The 21,566-nt window shown below is 37.5% G+C and overlaps 1 protein-coding gene across 1 annotated transcript; it reads left to right on the forward strand.

Annotated features, from left to right (window-relative positions):
- Positions 1-8,836: 8,836 nt before the first annotated feature.
- On the forward strand, positions 8,837-21,559 carry aga (aspartylglucosaminidase). The gene is made up of 9 exons (XM_041048520.1): positions 8,837-9,148; positions 11,823-11,976; positions 13,474-13,586; positions 15,308-15,420; positions 17,114-17,222; positions 17,551-17,626; positions 18,083-18,190; positions 19,756-19,889; positions 21,060-21,559. Exons 1-9 carry the CDS (start codon positions 9,010-9,012, stop codon positions 21,158-21,160), a joined length of 1,047 nt encoding a protein of 348 aa, XP_040904454.1. The 5' UTR covers positions 8,837-9,009; the 3' UTR covers positions 21,161-21,559.
- The last annotated feature ends 7 nt before the right edge of the window (positions 21,560-21,566 follow it).

Consider the following 21,566-nt stretch of genomic DNA (forward strand, 5'->3'; position numbering starts at 1 on the left):
CAGCTGTTTTGTTAAATTACTGTGCCTTTTAAAAATTAAAGTACATATTTGTGACCAGTGGAAACCAACTGGAACTAATGGGGTTGGGACTGGTTGCCACAGACAGGGTCTCTCTTACTGAACTGCGACTAAAAGCCTTGCCCTTCAACATAATTTACATGCCTAAACCTTACTTTAACCTGTGAAAATGTCATGGCCATCTCATGCAATAGTCACACAATTTTCAATGGTGAAAGATATAACTTTTGTATCATTCAGTAGCTCACCACATATCTGTGACATAGGTTTGTGGTCAGATTTTCAGGTACCAATCAGTGCATACTGAGATTTTTGCATCTAGAATACACATACAAAAACAGTTCCTTTATGTACATCAGCAAAAAATAAGTCTTTAGTGTCATCTCATTAAAAAACATTTAAGGCATCTTCCTTGGCTTACGGCAATTACAGTGGTTAAATTTAAACTGTTAGCAATGGTTTTGGGTGCCCCTAATTTTTAATGTGCTGTTGGACTTAGACTTAAAGAGAGACTTAGAGTGTTGAGGACAAAAAAGAATGGCGATATCTGAGTCAAAGTAAAAATTAATGTTTTTTTTTTTTATTATTTTGCTGCAATCAAGTATTCTGAAAGCAATTTTCATGCAGGTTTAAAATGAATAAATTCACATAGATCTACTGCAACAGAAATACATTCTCAGTAAAGCTCTACCACTATAGCCTTGAGAATGGCCCTACAGTAGCTGTGCTTGAGAGCCAATTATGTGTCTGCCAGTAATACAATGACAGAAATAATTTAATCCCTACCATCATACACAGAGGCTTGGCAAAAAAAAAAATAAAAATGGAATGGCACCACTGTCGCCACCTCAAAGGCAAATGTCCCAGAGCAACACAAGGGAGTTAAAAAATAACAATAAAAAAAATGAAAACAGTTAATCAGTCACTCCATCAAACAATCTGAATCCCACCTCAGCATGCTGAGGTTACTCCTCCCCAGATACTTGTGTGTTCTTATCAGGACTTCTCAGGCAGCAGGGAATAGAGAGAGAAAAAGAAAAGACAGACATGCCCCTGCCAATGCTGGAAAAAGTGCCTCTTCTTGCTCTCTTATGCGTGAAGAGGAATTTAAATCTCCAGAGTAATACCTGTGGTTTTGTGATACATTTACCAAGACTTTTTTTTTCTCTAAAGGCATCTCAAAAACCCCTTAAAGCATCTTTTGAAGATGTTTGAGGATCAGGTTTTTGCAGTGCTCGGATCCAGTGTAGAGGAAGAACCCTGGAGTTTTCCATATGGCTACACTGTATTTTCAGGAGAATATTCTAACATCTACCTCATTTTTTCTTCTTCTTTTTTTTTTTGTTAATTACACCTTCACAGTGGCGTTACTATTATTCAAACAATTCAGACACATCAGTAGGCTGTCGACTAGACCTTAGCCATGTGGAAATCTGATTTAAAGTATCTGGTAGTCTAGATGTGAGTGGCAATTCAATTTACAGTCAGCCTCGTCATGCAAGCCCTGACTGCAGTTTTGTCATTAGACACACTGTGTCATAAACAGAATAGCAGAACAACAGTGTGTGGTTAATGCTTCAGCCCCATCCTCTGGATCAGAGGCACAATTACATTGTGATCGACTTGGTGGATCACTAAAGCTACTGATGAGCATAGTTCTGTTGCTTCCATTTGTCCAAACAGCAATTTCCCCTCCTGGCAGAGTGACTTTAACAGACTCACAGTATGTGGAGTGAATCTAAATCCTTTACGGAGATGTTTAAATTTATCACCTGTGACAACAAAAAGAACAGTGAAGCCTGATTTCGATAAATGGAAACAGCAGCACAGAAATGGACATAATAGAATTAAGGAGCCTTGTCCCAGATGTAACTGCAAGGGACTTTTAATGTATATTATTCCGCAAGTCCAATTTTTTTCATTTATGTGATTCAGGGCCTTCTTTACAGCTTTATTCAAATTGATTCTTGAGAGATGAATATCCTTTAAGTTAAATGAAAAATAAATAAGAGTAATGCTTAATTTCCTGTTGCCATTTTTCATATGTTCAGCAAACAAGCTACAACTTATTGTGTCATTTATCATAAAACTTCAGCACACAAAAGAGGGTAGGTTATACCTTATTACATCTGCTAGAGAGTGCATTGTAAAATGGGTATACACACTGACTAGGTTGAGAGTATACATTTTCTTGTGTTGTCTTTAGAGAGGTGTATCTTATATTATGGAATAAATCCTCACTTTTTGAAATTATTGAGGACATGATGCTAACAAAAATAGACCTGGCAAAAGATATAATGTATAATTTAAAAAAGAAAAAGCAAGGGATTTGAGGTTTACAGAATACCACCACATAAAGTTCAGGAAAGCTTTCAAATATTTCAAGATTATTACCTTGAATCAAACTTGAAAACAGATACAGTGGAGAACATTGTGCCCCACTGTACACACAAGAACTGGCTCTTTATTTTGTAAGTGTACCTGTGCAGTGTCTGTACAAGACAGAATGAACAGTTGTAAGTTTCTCCCAAGCATTCATCTACCCACAGACAGCGCCGGCTCATGATAACAACAAACCATTATATGGTGCACACTGTATTCTCTGCTATGAGACTTGCCTATTTTTCCCCTGGAGCAGCAACACGGTGTACATGACATCTAACTAGGCACTGTCCACCTGCTAGTTAGAAGTCTGACTGTTAGTTGGAATTGCATGCATCGATTTATCTTTAATCCAGCATGTCTGACAGTCTGTTCAGCAAGCTTCAACATAAATGAAAAAGCAAACATTGAATGGGCTCAAATCCTGGTTTGCAGGAGACTCAAACATTCAATCACAAATAATACAGCTGTATCTAAGCTCCTGAAGCCTCTATAGATGGCTGGCTGACTATGCAGATTTGCTAAGATGATCTCAAGAGCTGACATGACTGAACGTGTCAAAAAAAAAGAAAAGAAGACATTGTTTATGCAATGGATTGGCCCAAATGAGGTCTTGGTATTGAACGACATTGACACTTTTAATGTGTGCATACTGTGTAAAACTCTATATCTCTGTATTTCACCTCTGCCTGAAAATATAAGTATACTGGAAAGCTAGTCCCCGCTGTACTGAGTAAGAGCCAGGGGGCGCTTTTATTCTTAAACATTTCTAAGCAGTTTCTCACTTAGGTAAGATGTTTGCTGTTAAAAAAATGAGTGAAATAATCAGAGAAATAAAACTGATCACTCCTTTTTAGTTAGGTTTTGCTTTACTTTAAGATTTTTTGGCTGTGTAACTTTATTGACTTATGTTAATGACGTGCAAGAATATGTAACATAATAAAAAAAAGCCATAAAAATTGCTAAATAATAGTTTTGATGATGTTAAATATAGCATAAGCTTTCCAATTCCAGCAATTGTTCTTATGATTAGTGCCCCAGAACTAAAATGAAAACATCATAATCACTTCGAAAAGGTGTGTTTACAATTGCATGTATTACCGCTGCAATACTGCATACTAACTAAATTTTGATTCACTTACAAGTTGACTCAGTTGACACTGACATTGACACTGACAAAAAAATATAAGTAACTTTCATCCCAATTGTTTGCATGAGTAGTGAATAGAACAGTTGGTCACAAAACGTGAGAGAGAAAGTGTGCAAAATATATTAGCAATTAGCTAGATAATTGGGATTTCTTGGCTATGCCTTAAAGGGACAGGGGGGAACGGGATAAGACCTCCAGTATTTTTTGTAACTTCATGAAAAAAAACTTTTCTGTTGGGAGTACTTTATTAACTGGTGTTGTTTGATAGATTTAAGTTATGTTTCCTCTGAAGACAGATCTGTTCGGCGGAATACTTTGTCCTATGCCAGCCATCAACTGAAAGATTTTTTTTTCTTGTTCTTGCGTCTGACAGCTGGTATCGCAGCTTACCTAGCTGGCATTTTACCCCATTTGTTGCCTTTGAAAGTCAACTTGTCTTTCAACAGACCTGTAAATGCCACCATCTGAACTTCTCCATTTGCAACTGTGGTACAAAGGAAGGTCTCTGGACAAACCTTCGTACCATCTGTTTTGGACACTATGGAAGAACGTTAAAAAGAGCTAATTGACTTAGCTGGCAATCGAGATAATTAGAAAAACTCTCGGGATTTTAGTGGACTTTTTTGTTATACCTTCATTTTCTGTGCTACAGGATGAATTGAAAAATGCTGACTTGACAAGTTCTGTAAAAAAAATCTGACAAAAAATAGTTTTACTGAGATGGTATTTCCTCAAATAAACGTAGTCATTCGTTGTACTTTCTCAGCACTTGCAACAACAGGCCCAGTGAAGAGGTTCAAGTTCATTATCAAAATGAATAATGATTTCAATGAATGAAATTTTTGCTAAGTGCTTAAACAGAACTGAAGTGCCCAATTTCAAAGTATCTATCTGATTATGTGTGCCAGTTTGTTCACAATAAAACTGTAAGAACTGGTCAAAAAGCTCAGATCATTGGATGAGACTGCTGTATTTCAGCTCTTACATAAGAAACTGTTTCCCTTCATTTATATTCACAATCAGCCATATTTCAATGATAGTGATTGTTCTGAGGCACTAACCAGTCTGTTGTTTCCCTCTGGGCTTCAACACGGCCCAATGAAGCAAACTGTTAGTGTTTCAGAAACTAAGATAATGCTGTTTTTCAAACAGGAAGATCATAGTACAGCCATTTATTCCATTTCTACTGACACATCAGTGCTTTCTATCAGGCCTTGTTGACTTTATTTGGCTTGGCCACATCAATGAAACAACCCAGTAGAAATATAGTGTTTCAACTAATTAATTCAGCAAAAACACAAGATTTATCAGGAGCAATTACTGATTTATACAATATCCACGCATGACACATACAGCATGTTCAAGGTAAGGCTAGGCAACTAGAACTGCTCAAGGTCAATGTTAGGTATGGTTTGGTGATCATGGATTCTCCCTCCTAATTTCTGGCTGGATTGTAAACGTTCAATTATCTTTCTTTCAGTTTTCTCAATTTAGCACACTGACCATGTGGTCGAGCCATGTCCTCGGTCTTGACATGGTCTTGCTTTCTTGTTTTCAACCACACTGAAGTGGCACACTACATCCTGCATTAGCACTAAATGCTACCATTGGAAAACTTGTAGTATTTTTTGTAATATGGTTTTGTTATATCAAAAAATCTTGACGGCTGAACGTCACTTAAAATTTTTACCATACTTTTTTTTAACAGTTTTTTCTATGTTGCTGACCCTGACTTAAATACGGTACACTTGACTAAAACAACACTAGGCTAAAAAATTAGGATGATACACATAGGCTTGCAAGAAGAGAGATGCATGAGTGTATGAGTCAACCACTAATTTACAAGAAAATGTAGTATAACAAACATTGGTTTATGTTATGTATTTAAATCACCTACTGTATATTCCAACAATATTTTGTCAGCAACTGTCAATGAGTAAACATATATAGTCCCGTATATACAGCTGTGTAGTGGTTTAGATATCCATACATACTTTTTCAAGATGCTATTGCTTTCACCTATACAGACACTGAATATGCCCTCTGAGACCGTTATGAAGGACATTATGAAACAACTTGAAAGGACATTGGTGATTGATGAAGTTATTATTAAAAAGCTATTCTTTTAGCTGCTGTTCTTTAATTTCGATCAATAACACGGGTGAAAGTAATAATACTCTCTCTCTGTCTCTCATCCATTTTCTCTCTGTCAGATACCCCTGTCAAAATCACACTAGGACTTCCCATTGTTTAAGGAAAAACCAATGAATAAAATATAAGTGAAAATTGTATTTTTCATATGAATAATGTAAAAGAGGGCATGCTGTTGGCATCCACGTCTCAAGGTTAGACTATATTGTTAGTTTCCCCGCCTGGCCCATGCTTTGTTCTTGTTTGGTACGAAATGAGAGGATCCAATTCTATCAAGTTTTCTGTTCTGAGGGACACTTTGCCTCCTCTGCCATGGTATGTTATTCCACAGACTTGAAAGAAAAATTCCAGACCCAGCATGAGGTATGTAGTGTCAAGGCAGTGCCATATGGTATGAGTCGAAGAGTATGCCAAAACTTTTCACCACAACCAGCTTCCTTCACTCTGTCGACTGCTTCCTACCAGGAAGTAAATTGAAGGAGATGAGGAAAGGACTGATGGAACATCAGGATAGATTTATATGGTTAAATGATTGAAGAGGACACTTAACTGATGGCTTCACGCCAAAACTGTTCTCCAAGGGAGTTTTAGCTTGATGTGTGACTTGTAATCAAAATCTAAACCATGAAATCTAAAGGTTTCCATTCATCATTTGTTCCGTCGTTGATAGGCCAATAATCTCTCCATTGAGCAGCAGGTATGAGTGAACTGTGTTAGACTGCCATGCAATTTATTTTTATGAACAGAATACAGCAGGGGAAACAAGCAGTGGAGTGCACCTTTGCACTGGACTAAAACTGAACTGCCACTGTGTGAAACATGCACAGCAATAAATAAATAAATAATAAAGAAAAAAATATACATGAGCCTGTTAGACTTTTCTGTGCTCCTGTATTGATTGTCTTCACCTTATTTATAGCATACAGATAAATAAAGTAATCAATCATGATTTGGGCTACAGCACACTCCACTGCAGAGGGGGCATCTATTTTCTACATTACTTTTAGGACACAAAACCTTTAGCCATATGCTTCTTTCAGAACTGACTTTTTTTTTTCTGTTTGTGTAAAGCAGAAAATGATTTACATCATTTTCATTTATTAGCTCAGTAACATACTGACTCACTGCACTGCGGGGGCAGCAAGATAGTATCCTAACACCAGGCAAATATGCTACAACTGAATGTAGACATATGCAATATATGTTCTTTTTAAATGCAAGCAAGTTGCTCTGTACTCCTTGAAAACTCACCAAATTATCAATCAGCTATTTAGATCCAATAAAGCATAGTAAGTGAGCTGTGATGTAAAATAAATATGTATGTGACAATAGCCAATTTGCTATGAAGCCAAAATTACAGGGTTAAAGCAAGATAGTTATTTGCAATATAAAGCCAGAAGGAAACTGTCCAAAATAATGTCAGCAGAACAACTAAAAACCCTAGAACCACTTTACCCTTTGGTATAGTTGAGTATGATTGTTCATAATTCACTTCTGACATCAGTAGCAAGAGAGCATGTGTCAAACAGAAACCAGAATACATTAGCTGAGCTGCAACATGATTTTCTTTCAATCAATACAGTACACATAAGCAGATGCAGCTGCACAATAAAGGTGAGCGGGGGAAGTGAATGAACAGTGCTTTCTCCTCCCTCAACATCCACAGCTGAAGTGACCTTGAAGCGCATCTGCCCACTGCTCTGGGTGTGTGTGCTCACTGCTCCTGGTGTGTGTGTGTTCATTGCTTACGGATGGGTTAAATGCAGAGGTCAACTTTCTTGTGTGTGTGAAAACATACTTGTACAATAAAGGGTTCTTCTTTGTGTACTTCTTCTTCATCTTTGAAGCTGGCAGCAGACACTGCGACTATGACAGCAACTCCCAGCAGATCTGCAAGAGAGCCACAGTCAAACCCTGAAAACTGCAGAGTTACAAAGACTACCCTGCACACCTGTAAGAATGACTTGATTTCTAATTACGCGTCCAATAAATTCTATCCAGTCAACCTACTCATTTTAAGTGCATTGTGCTCATGAAGGTCTTTAATAGAAGCATGTTGAAAATACAAACTCACCAAAGGAAAAGTGAACTCTCAGAAGAAAAGTCACCGTCAGTCAGGTAAAGCAAAACTTACTCTGATGCTCATTATACATTTCTGACGGCAGACATTTTGACTTCTCATAGCAGGAGCAGCAGAGGTAAAGTTAATTTTTTGTTACTGATGGCACATTATCTCTAGGTGTCCTACTAAGCTATAACAATGAGCTGTCACACACAATAGCAGACCCTGCAACTGGCTCACCTAAATGAAACACAATCATTAATTATATGAATTACACTTGTTGCATTCCTGCTGTGACATGTCAAAATGGCTGCTGTAAAACCCAAGATGGTGCATAATTCCTTCCTTGCTCATCCACCTCTCAGTGCTGCCACTGGTGGCTGGAAACAATAATACAACAGCATATGGTCTTCTGGCTAGCACTGTTATTGATCACATAGGAACATACTTTTACATACATTTAGCATTATAACAAACATTAGCCTGCTGGCATAGCTAAACATTAGCAGGTTAACGTGTCTTTAGTGATTAAAGTTTCAAGTGTTAGATAATAATGTTAATAGACTAATGAAAATGCTTCTGTGGTTCCACTGGGTTACAATAATGTCTTGCTACCATGTGGACCAGGTCCCATCAGTTTACATGTTTTCTGTCTAATTATCTAGCTCAGCCTTTCTGCTGAGACAGTGAAGCTTTGATGTTTCACTGTGTTGCCTGGAAAAACTCTTATTCCTCATGATTATATGTCTCTTATAGAACAACTGACTCTCTTCCAAATGATTACATTTTAGACTTTATTCAGTTATTATTCATAATGAATCCCCTGTGTATTGTAGTTATTTTCCTATAATTTTTTTTTTTCACAACAGAAATCCTGAAAATGTTTCTGCAAAAAGCCAAGTATAGGCCTCTGCTACAATGGTTAAATGAATATGCACTATTTCATTCACCTTTATTCATTTATACATATAATTAAAACAGGTTACTTGTATCAATAAGCCATACACCAGGTGCATGCTTCCTGCTCCTAAGTTTTTGTACTGGCCCTTTAACGAAGAGCCCGCCCACTCAGCATGTGATACAACAAGGAAGTTTTTTAAATGAAACGTTTTATTAAGCTAAAGTGTCGTTTTTTATGAAACATCACATGTAACACCCTGCTGTTTGACAGTCTGCTGGGATACGAGTTCTCCGTGGCGTGAAAAACAGCAATGAATAGGAAGTAGCAGTCCTCTGCTTCGTTGTAATGTTTATGCAACGTTTTATCAGGGCTAAGATGTTTACACCGCTGCTTGTTTCCACTTTAACGTTATTGTTCCCTCTCGGTCATACATCACTGCCTCTTGTTATCAATACGTGGCCATTTAGGAATGCAACGGCTGCAGGTAGGCCTTAAGGTGTTTAACTACACGGGATAGTTTCAAAAGTTTCATTCAGTCCAGAGCTCAGTCGTGTGAAACTGTGGTCAAACTCTGCAGAGAGCCAGTATAATACCTACATACCCAACCGGAAGAAAAATATTAGTGTATGTTGATAATTTGTTTTAGATTGTTTCCATCAACACTATTTCTGAATGTGTCTGGCTGTTAAATAATTAACTGAACACATCAGTTACAGGAAATTCTCCATAATACTGTGCACTATGCCATACTGTGCTTTGTCTATTTCAAAATGAAACCAGCAGCTTGGTCACCAGTTTACTTGCCTAGTACCTGCATTGGTGTGCCATTGTAAGAGTGTATTTTCTATTTTTAATGGTCTCAAAAGTATTTTGGAAAGAGGTATTTTGTGACTAATTACAACTGTTTTAGTTTGCTGAGAAAGCAGTATAAAATGGAGCAGTGATAATTGAAATAGAGGCAGAGGTTGGATAAACCTGCCTTCCTGTTGACAGTCTGATATGGCTTATGTTTTCTAGGCTTTCATCTGCTGCTGTTGTTAGGTTTTATGAAATCCATCTGTTACTTACTAGTTTTATAAATGACTTCAGTAGCATCACGTACTCATGTCTGTGACAGTAACAGTAGTGTCACTGTGGCTGAATTAGCTAAACGTACAGTGCAGTATCTTTTTTCCATTTCATTCCTGATTAAATTCCAATAAAATGTTCAGAGCTGAAATGATTAGTCTATTAATTGATTAGCTGATCAAAAGAAAATTAATCAGCAATCATTTTGATTTTAATTGTTTAAGTTATTTATACATTAAGTATGTCAGCCACTCTCTGGTTACAGCTCCTTAGATGTGTTTGTCTCTGTCATATATGATGGAAAATTAAATCTCTTTGGATTTTGTTGGTTGAAAAAATAACAACAACAAAAACATCACCTCAGGTTTTAGGAAATTATGAAGGCCTTTTTTTCAGTATTTTTTGACATCTCATAGACCAAATAATTAACCAATTAATTAATAAGTTTTGTCAGATTCAAAGTATAGTCAGATTATTTGATAATAAACATAAGAGCTACCCTATAACCCTACAGCCATCATGAAAGGAGACGGAGAGACAGAGATAGTCTATGTATGTGTGTTACATGTGTAATGGAGCGTAATCCCTTACAGGCTCCATAAGCAGCATTTTCAGGATTTCCCCTTTACATTATTATAGCATGCCTTTTTTTTTTTGCAGTATACTACTCCACTGCAGCTTAACCGTCAAGTATGTTAGACCATCAGAGTTTCAGATGCCGGATAGGACAGAACCACTAGACTTCATAACTGCCATTGCCAGCTCTGCCCTCACTCTATTTGATTTCCTTCAGGATGATACATTGGACATGTTCAAATTGAAACTGAAAATATTTCAGCTTTGCTTTTCACTTATCAGTCAAGTGGATTTTCACCAGGTGCACAGCTCAACACGAAAAGATGATAGAAATGGTGTTCAAAACATCTCAAGCAACAGATCAAACCTGTAGGTGATTAAAGTGAACTTACAAATCTCACCATTTGAGAGATGGATACCCTTTAATTTATCTGATGTACATCACATCTTCTCCCAGAGGTAGCAATGAAAATGAAAAATGTACCCAACTACCTGTTCTGCGGGTAGACATTTAAAAGTGTAGTCTGTGAGCCACTACTATTGATCCACCCATGCAGATCTCTTTTCCTTTGGGGGCTTACAGAAGCAGCTGACAATAGCAGGCTAATCTCTTCCATTCTGCAGCATTTTCTAAGTGAAAAAGATTATAAAGCTGTGTTTGATGTTTCAAAAAAAAAAAAAGGAAAAAAGAAAGAATTATATCCTGAGACAAAAGCACTTACCAAAGATGGTAGACGAACAGAATTTATAGATGGATAAATCATTACTGATAAGAGGAGAAATTTGTGGTAGTATCCTGCTGAACACAGAGTAACCGTCTGAGAATTTAGTGGCAAGCTGGTGAAAGTGCTACCAGTTGGTATTTTGATCCCCCACGAGCACTTGGGGGATCAGTGACCAAATGCTTGTCAGCTTTTTACGCTCCCTGTTTATTAGAAATCCACTGTAGTGGTCATCTTGTGCATCATCTGAACTTTTAACTCATCTGCTCAGACAGATTTTTTCTTTTGCAAATTAATTTGATTAACTCATTTACCCTACATATTTATAATCATATTCTCCAAGAAAGCAGTAATATCTAATATTACATATCAAACTCTGTACTCAAACAAGCAATATCAAAATTGCTAAAAAGGTTTCAAAATATGTTTCTTACGTTTTTGTGGGTCTGTAATTTAACATTAACTGTTAAAAAAAACAAAACAGGATGTGACAACATTGTGTCACAGTACAGTTTCTTCCTTTGTCAGCAGTGCAGCAGCAGCAGTGTCTATGTCAGACTCAACCATTTTTAGTCAAACAGAGACTTGCAGGATAGAGTGACCTTAGGCTTCCATTCCCACAGATAAGGTTAAGCTGCCTAAATGTTTGATAGCCCCTGACAACGTTGTCAAAAATTCTCTCTACGCTGTGATCATTTCACTGGTGGAGGTTGGTGTCTATCATGGGTACAGCAGCTGGTTTTCAGTATATTGTACATTGACTGGCTCACTGTTTTCTGTTTTATACTGTAGCATGGAGCACCCTGCAGTCTGGTGGCTCAGTGTTGGATGCAGTGGAGAAGGGCTGTGCCCGCTGTGAAATGGAGCAGTGTGATGGCAGTGTAGGATATGGCGGGAGCCCAGATGAGTCTGGAGAGACCACACTGGATGCCATGATCATGAATGGGTAATTAAACTGCGCTTTATTAAAAGTAAAAATAGAAAATGGCATGGTAAAAAATATTTGTAATATAGCATAAAAAAGCCCTAAAGACTGGTACGATGGAAAATCTATTTTTATCACTTTTGGTAAAAGCTTGAATCTCCGCCAATGCTTTCGTTCTGCATTCCAGAAAATTTAGGAAGTATAAGCAAGAAGCAGTTCTAAATGAACAGAGAAATGTTTGTGACTATTTTTTAAATCATAAGCGACCTATGTATAATTGAAAAAGACAAAAATCTCCTTCTAATTAACCACCTGCAGCTGTCAACATATCGTGTAACTGCCTGACAATTTGTTCTGGCGCAGTCTATGCATCTTTAACATTTAAAGGCTTAACTGGTTGACCTTTGCAACAAGCCCTTCTTTAATAAAGCACTAATTAAGAGTCTAATTAGGATCTGAAGGCTTGCCAATTATTAGGTCCTTAAACATAAACATTTACACACTCAAAAGTTAGACATTTGGAGGCAAATGTCAGCTCACGATGGAAAACACATGACAAACAGCAAGCTGTTTGGTATTACTCTGCGGAAAGCTCCTTCCTCCATTTTGCAAGAAAATTGACTTTTTGTGGTTGCACAGTCATGAATATGTTCCAGGGAGGGGATAGTTTCCCACACGCTATCCAATATAGCTGCATAAGAAACACAGTAGTTGTCACTGGCAGACATATTGTACACAGTTACTGGGAGCAAGAATCGAAACACCTGTACAATATCATGCAATCCAATAGAACAGGCCTGCAAAAAAAATACTCTATTTGTAAAAACTTTAGAGAACAGTGTTCAATTTTTGGTATTGTGTCCGGGGGGGGGGGGGGGGGGGGGGGGGGTGACTCAACTGGATGGCAGTTCTTGAGGCTTTAGTTTGTTGTGGTGGATAAATAGGATAAATATTAGAAGCATCTCTCAGTATAATCCATCATTACACTACAGGTTTAACGGACGTAGTATTTATTACAGGACACTTCTCGTAAATTACACTGAGAGTTTCTTTCTATATAATTAGCTAATTCATAAATATCAAACATTGCACACTCTTATCTTAACCTGAGTAACATTTACTGGGCTTGACTCCCTGTGCTAATGAGATAATATCAATCACAATATGTAAGAGACACAAATAATATCTAGAAAGTTTAGTTGAAGAATTGTGTCTAACATTTATTGCACACAAAGGGTCAAATGTGTCAGTACACTTCATTACTACTTAATTACTGAACACAACAAGCTGTTTTCACACTTTTGGTCTAATTTACTTAATTATCTGTTACACGAATTATTTGTGTCATCAAATAATTTATTATTTGATATTATATTGTGTTATCACTGCCAAACCATTTATCAGGAGGGACAGGGGGTTAGATGGGTCAGGATGGCATCAGAGATGTGCAACTGTTGTGATATTTGTGTCCACTAACCCAGCAGGAGTGTTTATTCTCAGTATATTCTATGTGAGCAGGGACACAATGGAGGTGGGTGCAGTTGCAGACCTGAGAAGAATCAAGAATGCCATTGGAGTAGCAAGAGCAGTGATGGAGCTCACTGATCACACACTGCTAGTGGGAGAGTCAGGTATATATAGATTTATGTTCCCAAAAATATAATTAAACAAAAAATCAGGTTAATGTTGGAAGGGCAAACCTTAACATTTTGAAATCCAGTCATTATTTAAACAACATATAGTTCAATTCACTGACCAAGAGAGATCTAACACTTTCTCCGAGTTCTTTTTAAATGTAATCATGTGTTGTGTCCAATTTGAAAGAAAATGAATAAAATATGATCTAGGGAGACACCCTGATACTTGAATTTTCATTAGTTATCTTCATCAAGCTGTTGTCACATTAGGGCCAAAGCCTTTTAGTCACTTATGTAATGGGTGGTTTTTGCAGCACTTGAATAAGCTGTAATCCCCTGATCACTAACACAGGCAGCTGGTGATGAATACATGGGTCAGAGCTGCATAATAATTCTGTGAACATAAACAGGACCATTGTTTGACAGAAAGGAAACATACAGGCCCTGCAATAAGTATTTGGACAGTTACATCCTTTTTGTTCTTCATAGAACTGTGTGTGAGATATAACGCTTTTAGTACCCACATTACAAGGGTTCCAGAAGTAGTTCGGCTACTAAGCATTTCTTGGGCAGTTATGTGTCATTTCAGTGTTAGTTCATGCACCAAAGAGCTCACACATGGCTCAGAGTTGATTGAGAGTTGCCATTTACATTGAGCTAGAGTTGTCTGTCATAATGAGGAATACAGCAGAGGCCACACAAGTGAAGGAGATAATGATGAGGCCAAAAAAAAAAAAAATCTATCAGAGACATCAAAGGTAGTTTACCAAAATCAACAGTTGGGTACACTCTAAAAAAAAGCAGGTATCTACAGGAAGACTAGAAAATGCCAAACGACCTGGTAGAAGGAGGAACAGTAGTCTTGTGGAAGATCAGAAAATAATTTGTATGGTGAAGAAAAAAGCCTGCGTCAATAATGCTCTCCAGGATGTAGGCATACATGTTTCCTTGTCAGCAATCAAGAGAAGAAAGGGCAGATGGCAGTTTGAAAAAGTAAAAAAAAAAAGTTCTGAAACAAAGTTCTAAGAACTGATGAAACAAAAATCAGCTTCTATCAAAATAATGGACAGGAAAAAAAGGAACATCTCATGACCCAAAGCCACCACCTCATCTGTCAAACATGGTGCTGGTTCTGTTGGTGCTAAATTAAAGCTGAGACTTGGCACTTTAATGTAGTATCCATTATTTTATTTCAGACTGCTGAAGCACAGAGCCTGAAGAACAAAAAAATGTGTAACTGTATGGTCTGGACTATATAAGAGAATTCTTTTACTTTTTTCATGAGAGTAATAAATGAATGAATGAATGAGTGGAGAAGGATGAGGAGCACATCTCTCTGCAAGTCAGTTAAAGTAAAACGAAGACCACCATTGAAGCCTTTTATTTCTGTGTGATAAGTGTCTTCTCAATCAAATAATTTGGTTCATGTGTAAAGAATTTCATAATAATGTATTTTATACCAGTGAAAATTCAATTCATTTGGCTTTATTCATCTAGATTGAACCATCATTCTTATGGAATGGTGAGGTCACTCCTGTTCATAACAGTAGCGATACAAGACTTTCTCCCTCACAAGCTAAAGCTACAAGACTAAATGAGATGAGATTGCCTGCAGCCCCTCCTTTGTTTGTGACCCTTTGTTTTTCTTATAACCCAAGGTCAGTGTGGACCTGAATGTGTAACTTGACCTGAAAGTATTACTTCTCTCTTTATAGCTTCTGTGTTTGCTGAAAACATGGGCTTCATTGCCGAAGACCTGACTACCAACAAATCTGTGAATATTTTCTCACAGTGGCTGAAGGGCAACTGCCAACCTAATTATCGAAAGGTGTGTGTGTGTGTGTATTACAGTGTGTGTTTTTCTCACTTGTTTTGGCTACAGGCGTGCTACTTCTAAAAGATTGATATTAAGCTAGGAAATTGACAGGCATACTAAAGTAGTTCATAAAAAGTCAGCTTTTGTGGAAAAGGTGATGCCCTACAGCACAGGGTAGTTACTATTCTTAAAAACTCTCCTTTTCACTTCCCCAATAATCTCCCAAAATCTCCAGAGTAAGAGTTGTTTTTCCTTTTAAGTCAGCTGTTATCGTTCCAGAGAGAGTATGCAGTGTCCTCTTGATCAAATTTACAATATTTACACTTGGGGCCGTCCAATACAAGTGAAGCCCTCTATTGATGGCTGCTGAGCAGCCTCACTGCAAAACTCAGGAGTTAAGTTAACAGTAGGTGAAGAAGGGAAAAAGCCGAACAGTTCTACCATCCAAGTTTTTTCAAAAGTTTTCTTGACCTGCTCATGTCAATTCATTATTTTGTTTAACAAGTAGAACACCTTTATCAAAATTAGTCATATATGCTTGGTTCAGAGACATAGTAAACTTTCATCAGTTAATACTGAAAAGTAGTAAAAGTAAAGATAAAAGCCAAAGCAAAGAATAGTGCTGTTACTTACATGTACTGTATGCACTTAGTTCTGCCATAAATTGTATAAACCATGTACTTTTAGAATAATAAAGACATATGCAGCGACATTCACCACTGTACCAGCTTGAATCTGCAGAAACATGTCATTATTCCCCTTTTACCTAACAAATAATTCCTTTGATAGGCGTTTTTTTTTTTTTTGAAAATCAATTCAAATTGCTGCTGAGGTCACTTGAGTACAACTGTACCTGTATTATTTATAACTAAAGAGACTATTTTCAAGGGTTTTTACCTTCACCTTCGTGAAATGGAATATAACAGACTTTGCTTTATGAATAATGCACAGGCACTTTCATAAAACAGACCAGTTGAGCCCAACTTTAGTTTACTGATGGCACGATGAAAGCCCTGTAGAAAAGTTATGCTGATACACATCCTACGTGAAGGAATCTTCTTTTTTTTTTGATATTTGAAAGTTTACCTTTTATGGCTCCAAGACTGCATTTTGTGACTGTTCACTTAAAACTCAAAATTAGAATAACGCATATAGAAAAGTACAATATAATACATTTTTAGCAGAATCCCACTTACTTTTGACATCAAAGGGGCAGAAGACATTGAATGAACTTTCCACACCTCCCTGCAGGTCAATCTGGTACACTGAGCCATGAGAGCAGAGAAGATGCCTTGAGGTAGAGAGAGAGAGAGAGAAACCTTTTTGTGAAACTATACACATACATACATACTCTGACAGATATTCACATCTTGTTCTCGGTGCTGACCCCCTATCCAGGTCAACTTAGAACGAATAAGCTGGTACTGTAGGCTGCCTGTGTCTCCGAAAAAAAAAGGTCTTTGACTGCTGAAGGAAACATTTGGGCAGCAGCAGAAACTTAAACCTGTTCTTATTTTGTTCGTGTTATGGATGATTTGTGAGATTCCAAACCAAATAAGACTGCCAACTGACAATAGTCCTGTTTTTTCAGTAATAGTAAATGCCTGCAGATCAGCCTGTCTTTGCTTGTGTGCTATCACAGTAATTAAGTCCCAGGATAATGGCATTATGCAAACAGTAATGAAGTTTTCTCCCCTGTCAAAAGAATGTATTTCCAGATCCTTCTAAGTCCTGTGGACCCTACAAGCCAGCAGTGACACTGAAACAGAGGAGGAGGGCACAGCATGCTAACACACACTCCCATGACACCATAGGTAGGTTTTATCAGTAAAGTCAGCTTTCCTCATGCATTTTACAGTTAAATATTTAAGCACTTCATTGAAACAAGACAGGAATGAGAGCATGTTTATAGCCAGGTCTACTAAAGTAGAACTTATCAGGGAACACTTCAGTTTTTAGGTCTTAAATTTGTGTTTCTGTCCAAAAAGATCTAACCTGAGCTACACTTATGTAAATACTAGTCAGGGAACCAGGAGTTGCTAGGAATCTAGTGCTACATTCACAAAAAACACCTTTTTTGGCTGCTACAATACCCTAGTGATGGCTGATGTTTCCATTCCACCTCTTTTGTCTTTGCACCAGGGATGGTTGCTCTTGATCAACAAGGTCACGTGGCTGCGGGCACATCCACCAATGGACTAACTCACAAAGTTCCAGGGTACGTATATCATGCTGACTTTAGTGTAAAACTTATTAGTAATTTTGACAAGGCCCGGGTAAGTTTGCTCTTGCCTTTGGGGAACATGCATTTGACAAATTAATCTGTTCAATAGGTTTTATGCATCTCATGTTTTAGCATGTTTTTTTCCCCCCAACTGTTTCATTACTTTTTCAAATGGGTAAAACCCAGGTTTAGTATTTAAGTATAAAAGATTCAAGTTGTCAAGCTTTTGAGAGAAACTACGAAAAGAATCTGTCATCGCTACGCTACAGAAACAGTTTGGTTGAAAAGGTTGTATAATGAATTGCAGCACCAAAAGAGGTGAAGCTGTAAATCAGAATTTTACTGTGCACTTAGAGGCATTTGATGCATCTAGAAAGACCAACAATTACATTGATAATTAAGTTAATCTGTTAAACTCTGTTTAAACCCTGTCATTTTTCTGTCCTGCAGTCGTGTTGGGGACTCTCCTATAGTTGGAGCAGGGGCTTACGCAGACAGCTCTGCTGGTGGTGCTGCTGCTACTGGAGATGGAGACGTCATGATGCGCTTTCTACCAAGGTACCTCATCCATCGTCCTTTTATGACAAGAGTCATATTAAATTAAAAAATGTCTTTCCTACATTGTTACCTTGTGGCACTGTGTGCTTCTCTGCATGGAATAAAACTGCAATCTCAACACCATCAAACAGTACATTTAAAAAGGGAAGGTCAGGAATATTTGAGCCTATGTATTAAAGTTTTCTTATTTGTCTCAGAAAAAAAGGATCCACTAAGGCATGTAAGTCATGTGAAAGTGGGTTTATTTTTCAGTGTGAGCAAAAAATCTTTACAAATACATACCCTTTTCTTTTTTTAAAATCAGATTGCTTCCTGCAAGTAGTGAAACAAAAAAGTGAGACTAAAATTTTTCCTCATGTAGGAATAGATTGATTACTGTAGATTTTAACCAGCCAATTTCTGGTGTGAGCTTCTATGTGCAAGTGCAACTGTAACATTATGGAGTGGACTTTTTTTTGGCCCAAAACTGTCATTTGTACATTCCACAAAAGAGGCGGAGGAAGAGGAAGATTTCATTAAAGCTGCTGTTTGTTTCCAGGCTGTGAGACTATGGCAGTCTCAGAAGGGTTATTTTCTTTTTAGCTTTATTTATCCAGGGTAGTTTGGCGAGCACACATACTGCTCTTTTAAGCTTCACTCAGCTTTACATTCACAGTCACACACAGCCACACCTGAGGGCTGCCTGTTTCAATCACAGTTTTCTGAGTCGCATCCTGGAACGTTTGGGGATTGCCTTTTTCGTGAGGACCTTGCGAGGGAATGGACTGAAGTGTGTTTATCATTCATTCTCCGTGCCCAAATGTTTCACAACAGTCTAGATATTTCTAATTGACAAGTGTGGTTACAAGTCTACCTAAGCAGTGTAACACTATCAAGATGTAGCAGTAACACACCATCCATAGCAATGGGCTGCTTTAAAACAGGTCACTGTTGGTGTGGTCATTATACGAGGAAACCTGCAACCCCAAGTCCAAAATCCTGAATTTTGCATCATGAGCTACAAATGTAAAATACCGCTCGCCAATAAAGGGGAATTTTATTCATTTGCTTGGTATCTTGTGTACGGGGGGGGAAAAAAAAAACACATTACATCATATATCTCCTGCCAGAAGATTTCAGAGAGGAGCAAGGTTCCTACACATTTTCTACTTTAAAATCCTATACTTTTGCAGAAGTCAATTTTTGCAAATTACAGTGGTGTCACTCATTGTTTTACTCATTTGACCTCAGGCTAATGGAGTAAACAGCACCTGTAGTGTCTGTGTAGAGCAAGTAATTTGCATTGCAGTGATGGCAAATTACTACAATTTCTCCGCATTTGCTGATTTTGCACACTTGTGAACACCTGAAGAGTAGTGTCACCTTGCATAACATGGAGAAAGAGAGGGAATGTCGCTGTTTTTTTAAAATCACATTTAATCACTGTTTCTTGACATCTTATTTGTTTGTATCCGATTTATGCCATGCCATAATCGCAAACACATCCCCGTCATCATCCTCGTTGGTGGTCTTGACAGCACTCGTTAAGTTTGCCTCATGTGTACTGCATGTAATCCTGCCAACAGTTACTTGGCTGTGGAGCTGATGAGGGCCGGGGCAGATCCCTCGGCAGCCTGCAAGACGGCCATTTCCAGAATCAAGAGGCATTACTCAGAGTTCTTTGGAGCCATCATCTGTGCTAACACAACAGGCCATTATGGTGAGTGTTTGGGTTCACAAATACAGGCTCAGCCGCTCCCTGCCAAAGGAACTAAGGCACACACCTGACGCACACTCACATCTCTTTTGCCTATGATTGAAATTTCTCTAAATAACTTTGAGTAATCTCCTAACAGCATGTTAAAATTCCATGATAAATTCATGAAACTGACAACCCAGGATTCCCCAAATCCAAAGTAAATTAGGCTTCTACGGATGAAATATATGTGTGGGGAAATACAAAGGGGTCACTGTTTCATCAGAAGTTTTTGGCCTCAAATTAATACAGCTGCTTTTCAACCACATTCAAAGAATATCTGCAAGTATAGAAAGGCTTTTAAAAAATTACCTTTGTTTGTTCCCACATGTCTGTCCTATTTTGCACGGTGCTCCATGAGGAACAATATTTTGTTTTCCTCTATGTGGACATACATATGTGTGGAAATGACAGTAAAACTAAACCCGAACTTGAACAAATGTTTCACCAAAATTAATCCAAGCTCATACAATAACATTAACTGTGAGTTTAGTATTCCCATAAGCCTACCCAGCCTCACCACAAACTCAATTATGTCTCTTGCCTTGCCTTGATACAGTAATAAAATAAACAAAGAACTTGACATTAAAATTAAGCCTGCTGAAAGTCTTTTGTGCTATTTGAATTTTCTTCCACTGAGGTTGCATAGTATAACCGGAATTAGAGGATCAAAGATTTGAATAAAATTTAAATTGATCATTTTTGTGCAACATTTTAAGCCGACATTTAAAACCTAGTTGCATTAAAAGTTACGTTAAACTGTCTCCTGAAAGTATGTCTTCCACTATTCACTCAAACTCCAGCACAATCCTTTCTACCGAGTGACTGCTTTGTTCTCATGACAACAGAGACAAAGTTTAAAATCATTGTAGCAGCTAAGGTGGCATGCAGTTCTTCTTCCTCCGCCAGAAAAATCATGAGAAAGCCTTTTTATTTTCCAATAAAAAAACGTTTGTTCAGGATTATATCCATTAACCCTCTATACACAACATTTTTGCTACCTGCTCACATACTTTGCACCATACATGGGGAAAAATGAGATCACATTTCAATACCAGTGCTAAATGTGGTCTTGATGAGAAGGGAGTTAAAGTTGTTTTCCTGAAATCATTGGCTTCTCTCTCATCTCCTCAGGTGCGGCCTGTAACAAAGTCTCTGGCTTCTCCCAGTTTCACTACATGGTATCAAACTCTGAGTCAGACGCACCGCTCCTGAAATCTGTGGACTGCTTCTAAACGGTTTATGATTGTGTGAATCTATTTTATGTACTTAAATTAATTAACAGTCCTCATACTGTATTTTACTGTTGATCATTTTGGTTTTAAGTCATAAATAAAACATAATTAGAAAAGGGGGAAAAAAAGAATTTGTCACTTAAAATGTTAATTGTTGCTGCTTTGACTTGTTCAGATTCTTTATTAGATTTCTCCTGATAATTTTGAAATTTACATCTTTATAATATTAACATAGTACAAATTAAATGCAAATAGACACTGGATTAGATACAATATTTTTGCACAAGAACAATATTGGGCATGATCTGAAGATCAATTATATTTGATAGATATTTTCTATTAAATTTGTATTTCTGGACAGACATATCTGTGTATTTCACAAATATAACGATAAGTAAGCGTGTGC

Source organism: Toxotes jaculatrix, chromosome 10 (assembly GCF_017976425.1).
Source record: "Toxotes jaculatrix isolate fToxJac2 chromosome 10, fToxJac2.pri, whole genome shotgun sequence".
In the NCBI taxonomy this organism is placed as follows: Eukaryota; Metazoa; Chordata; class Actinopteri; family Toxotidae; genus Toxotes; species Toxotes jaculatrix.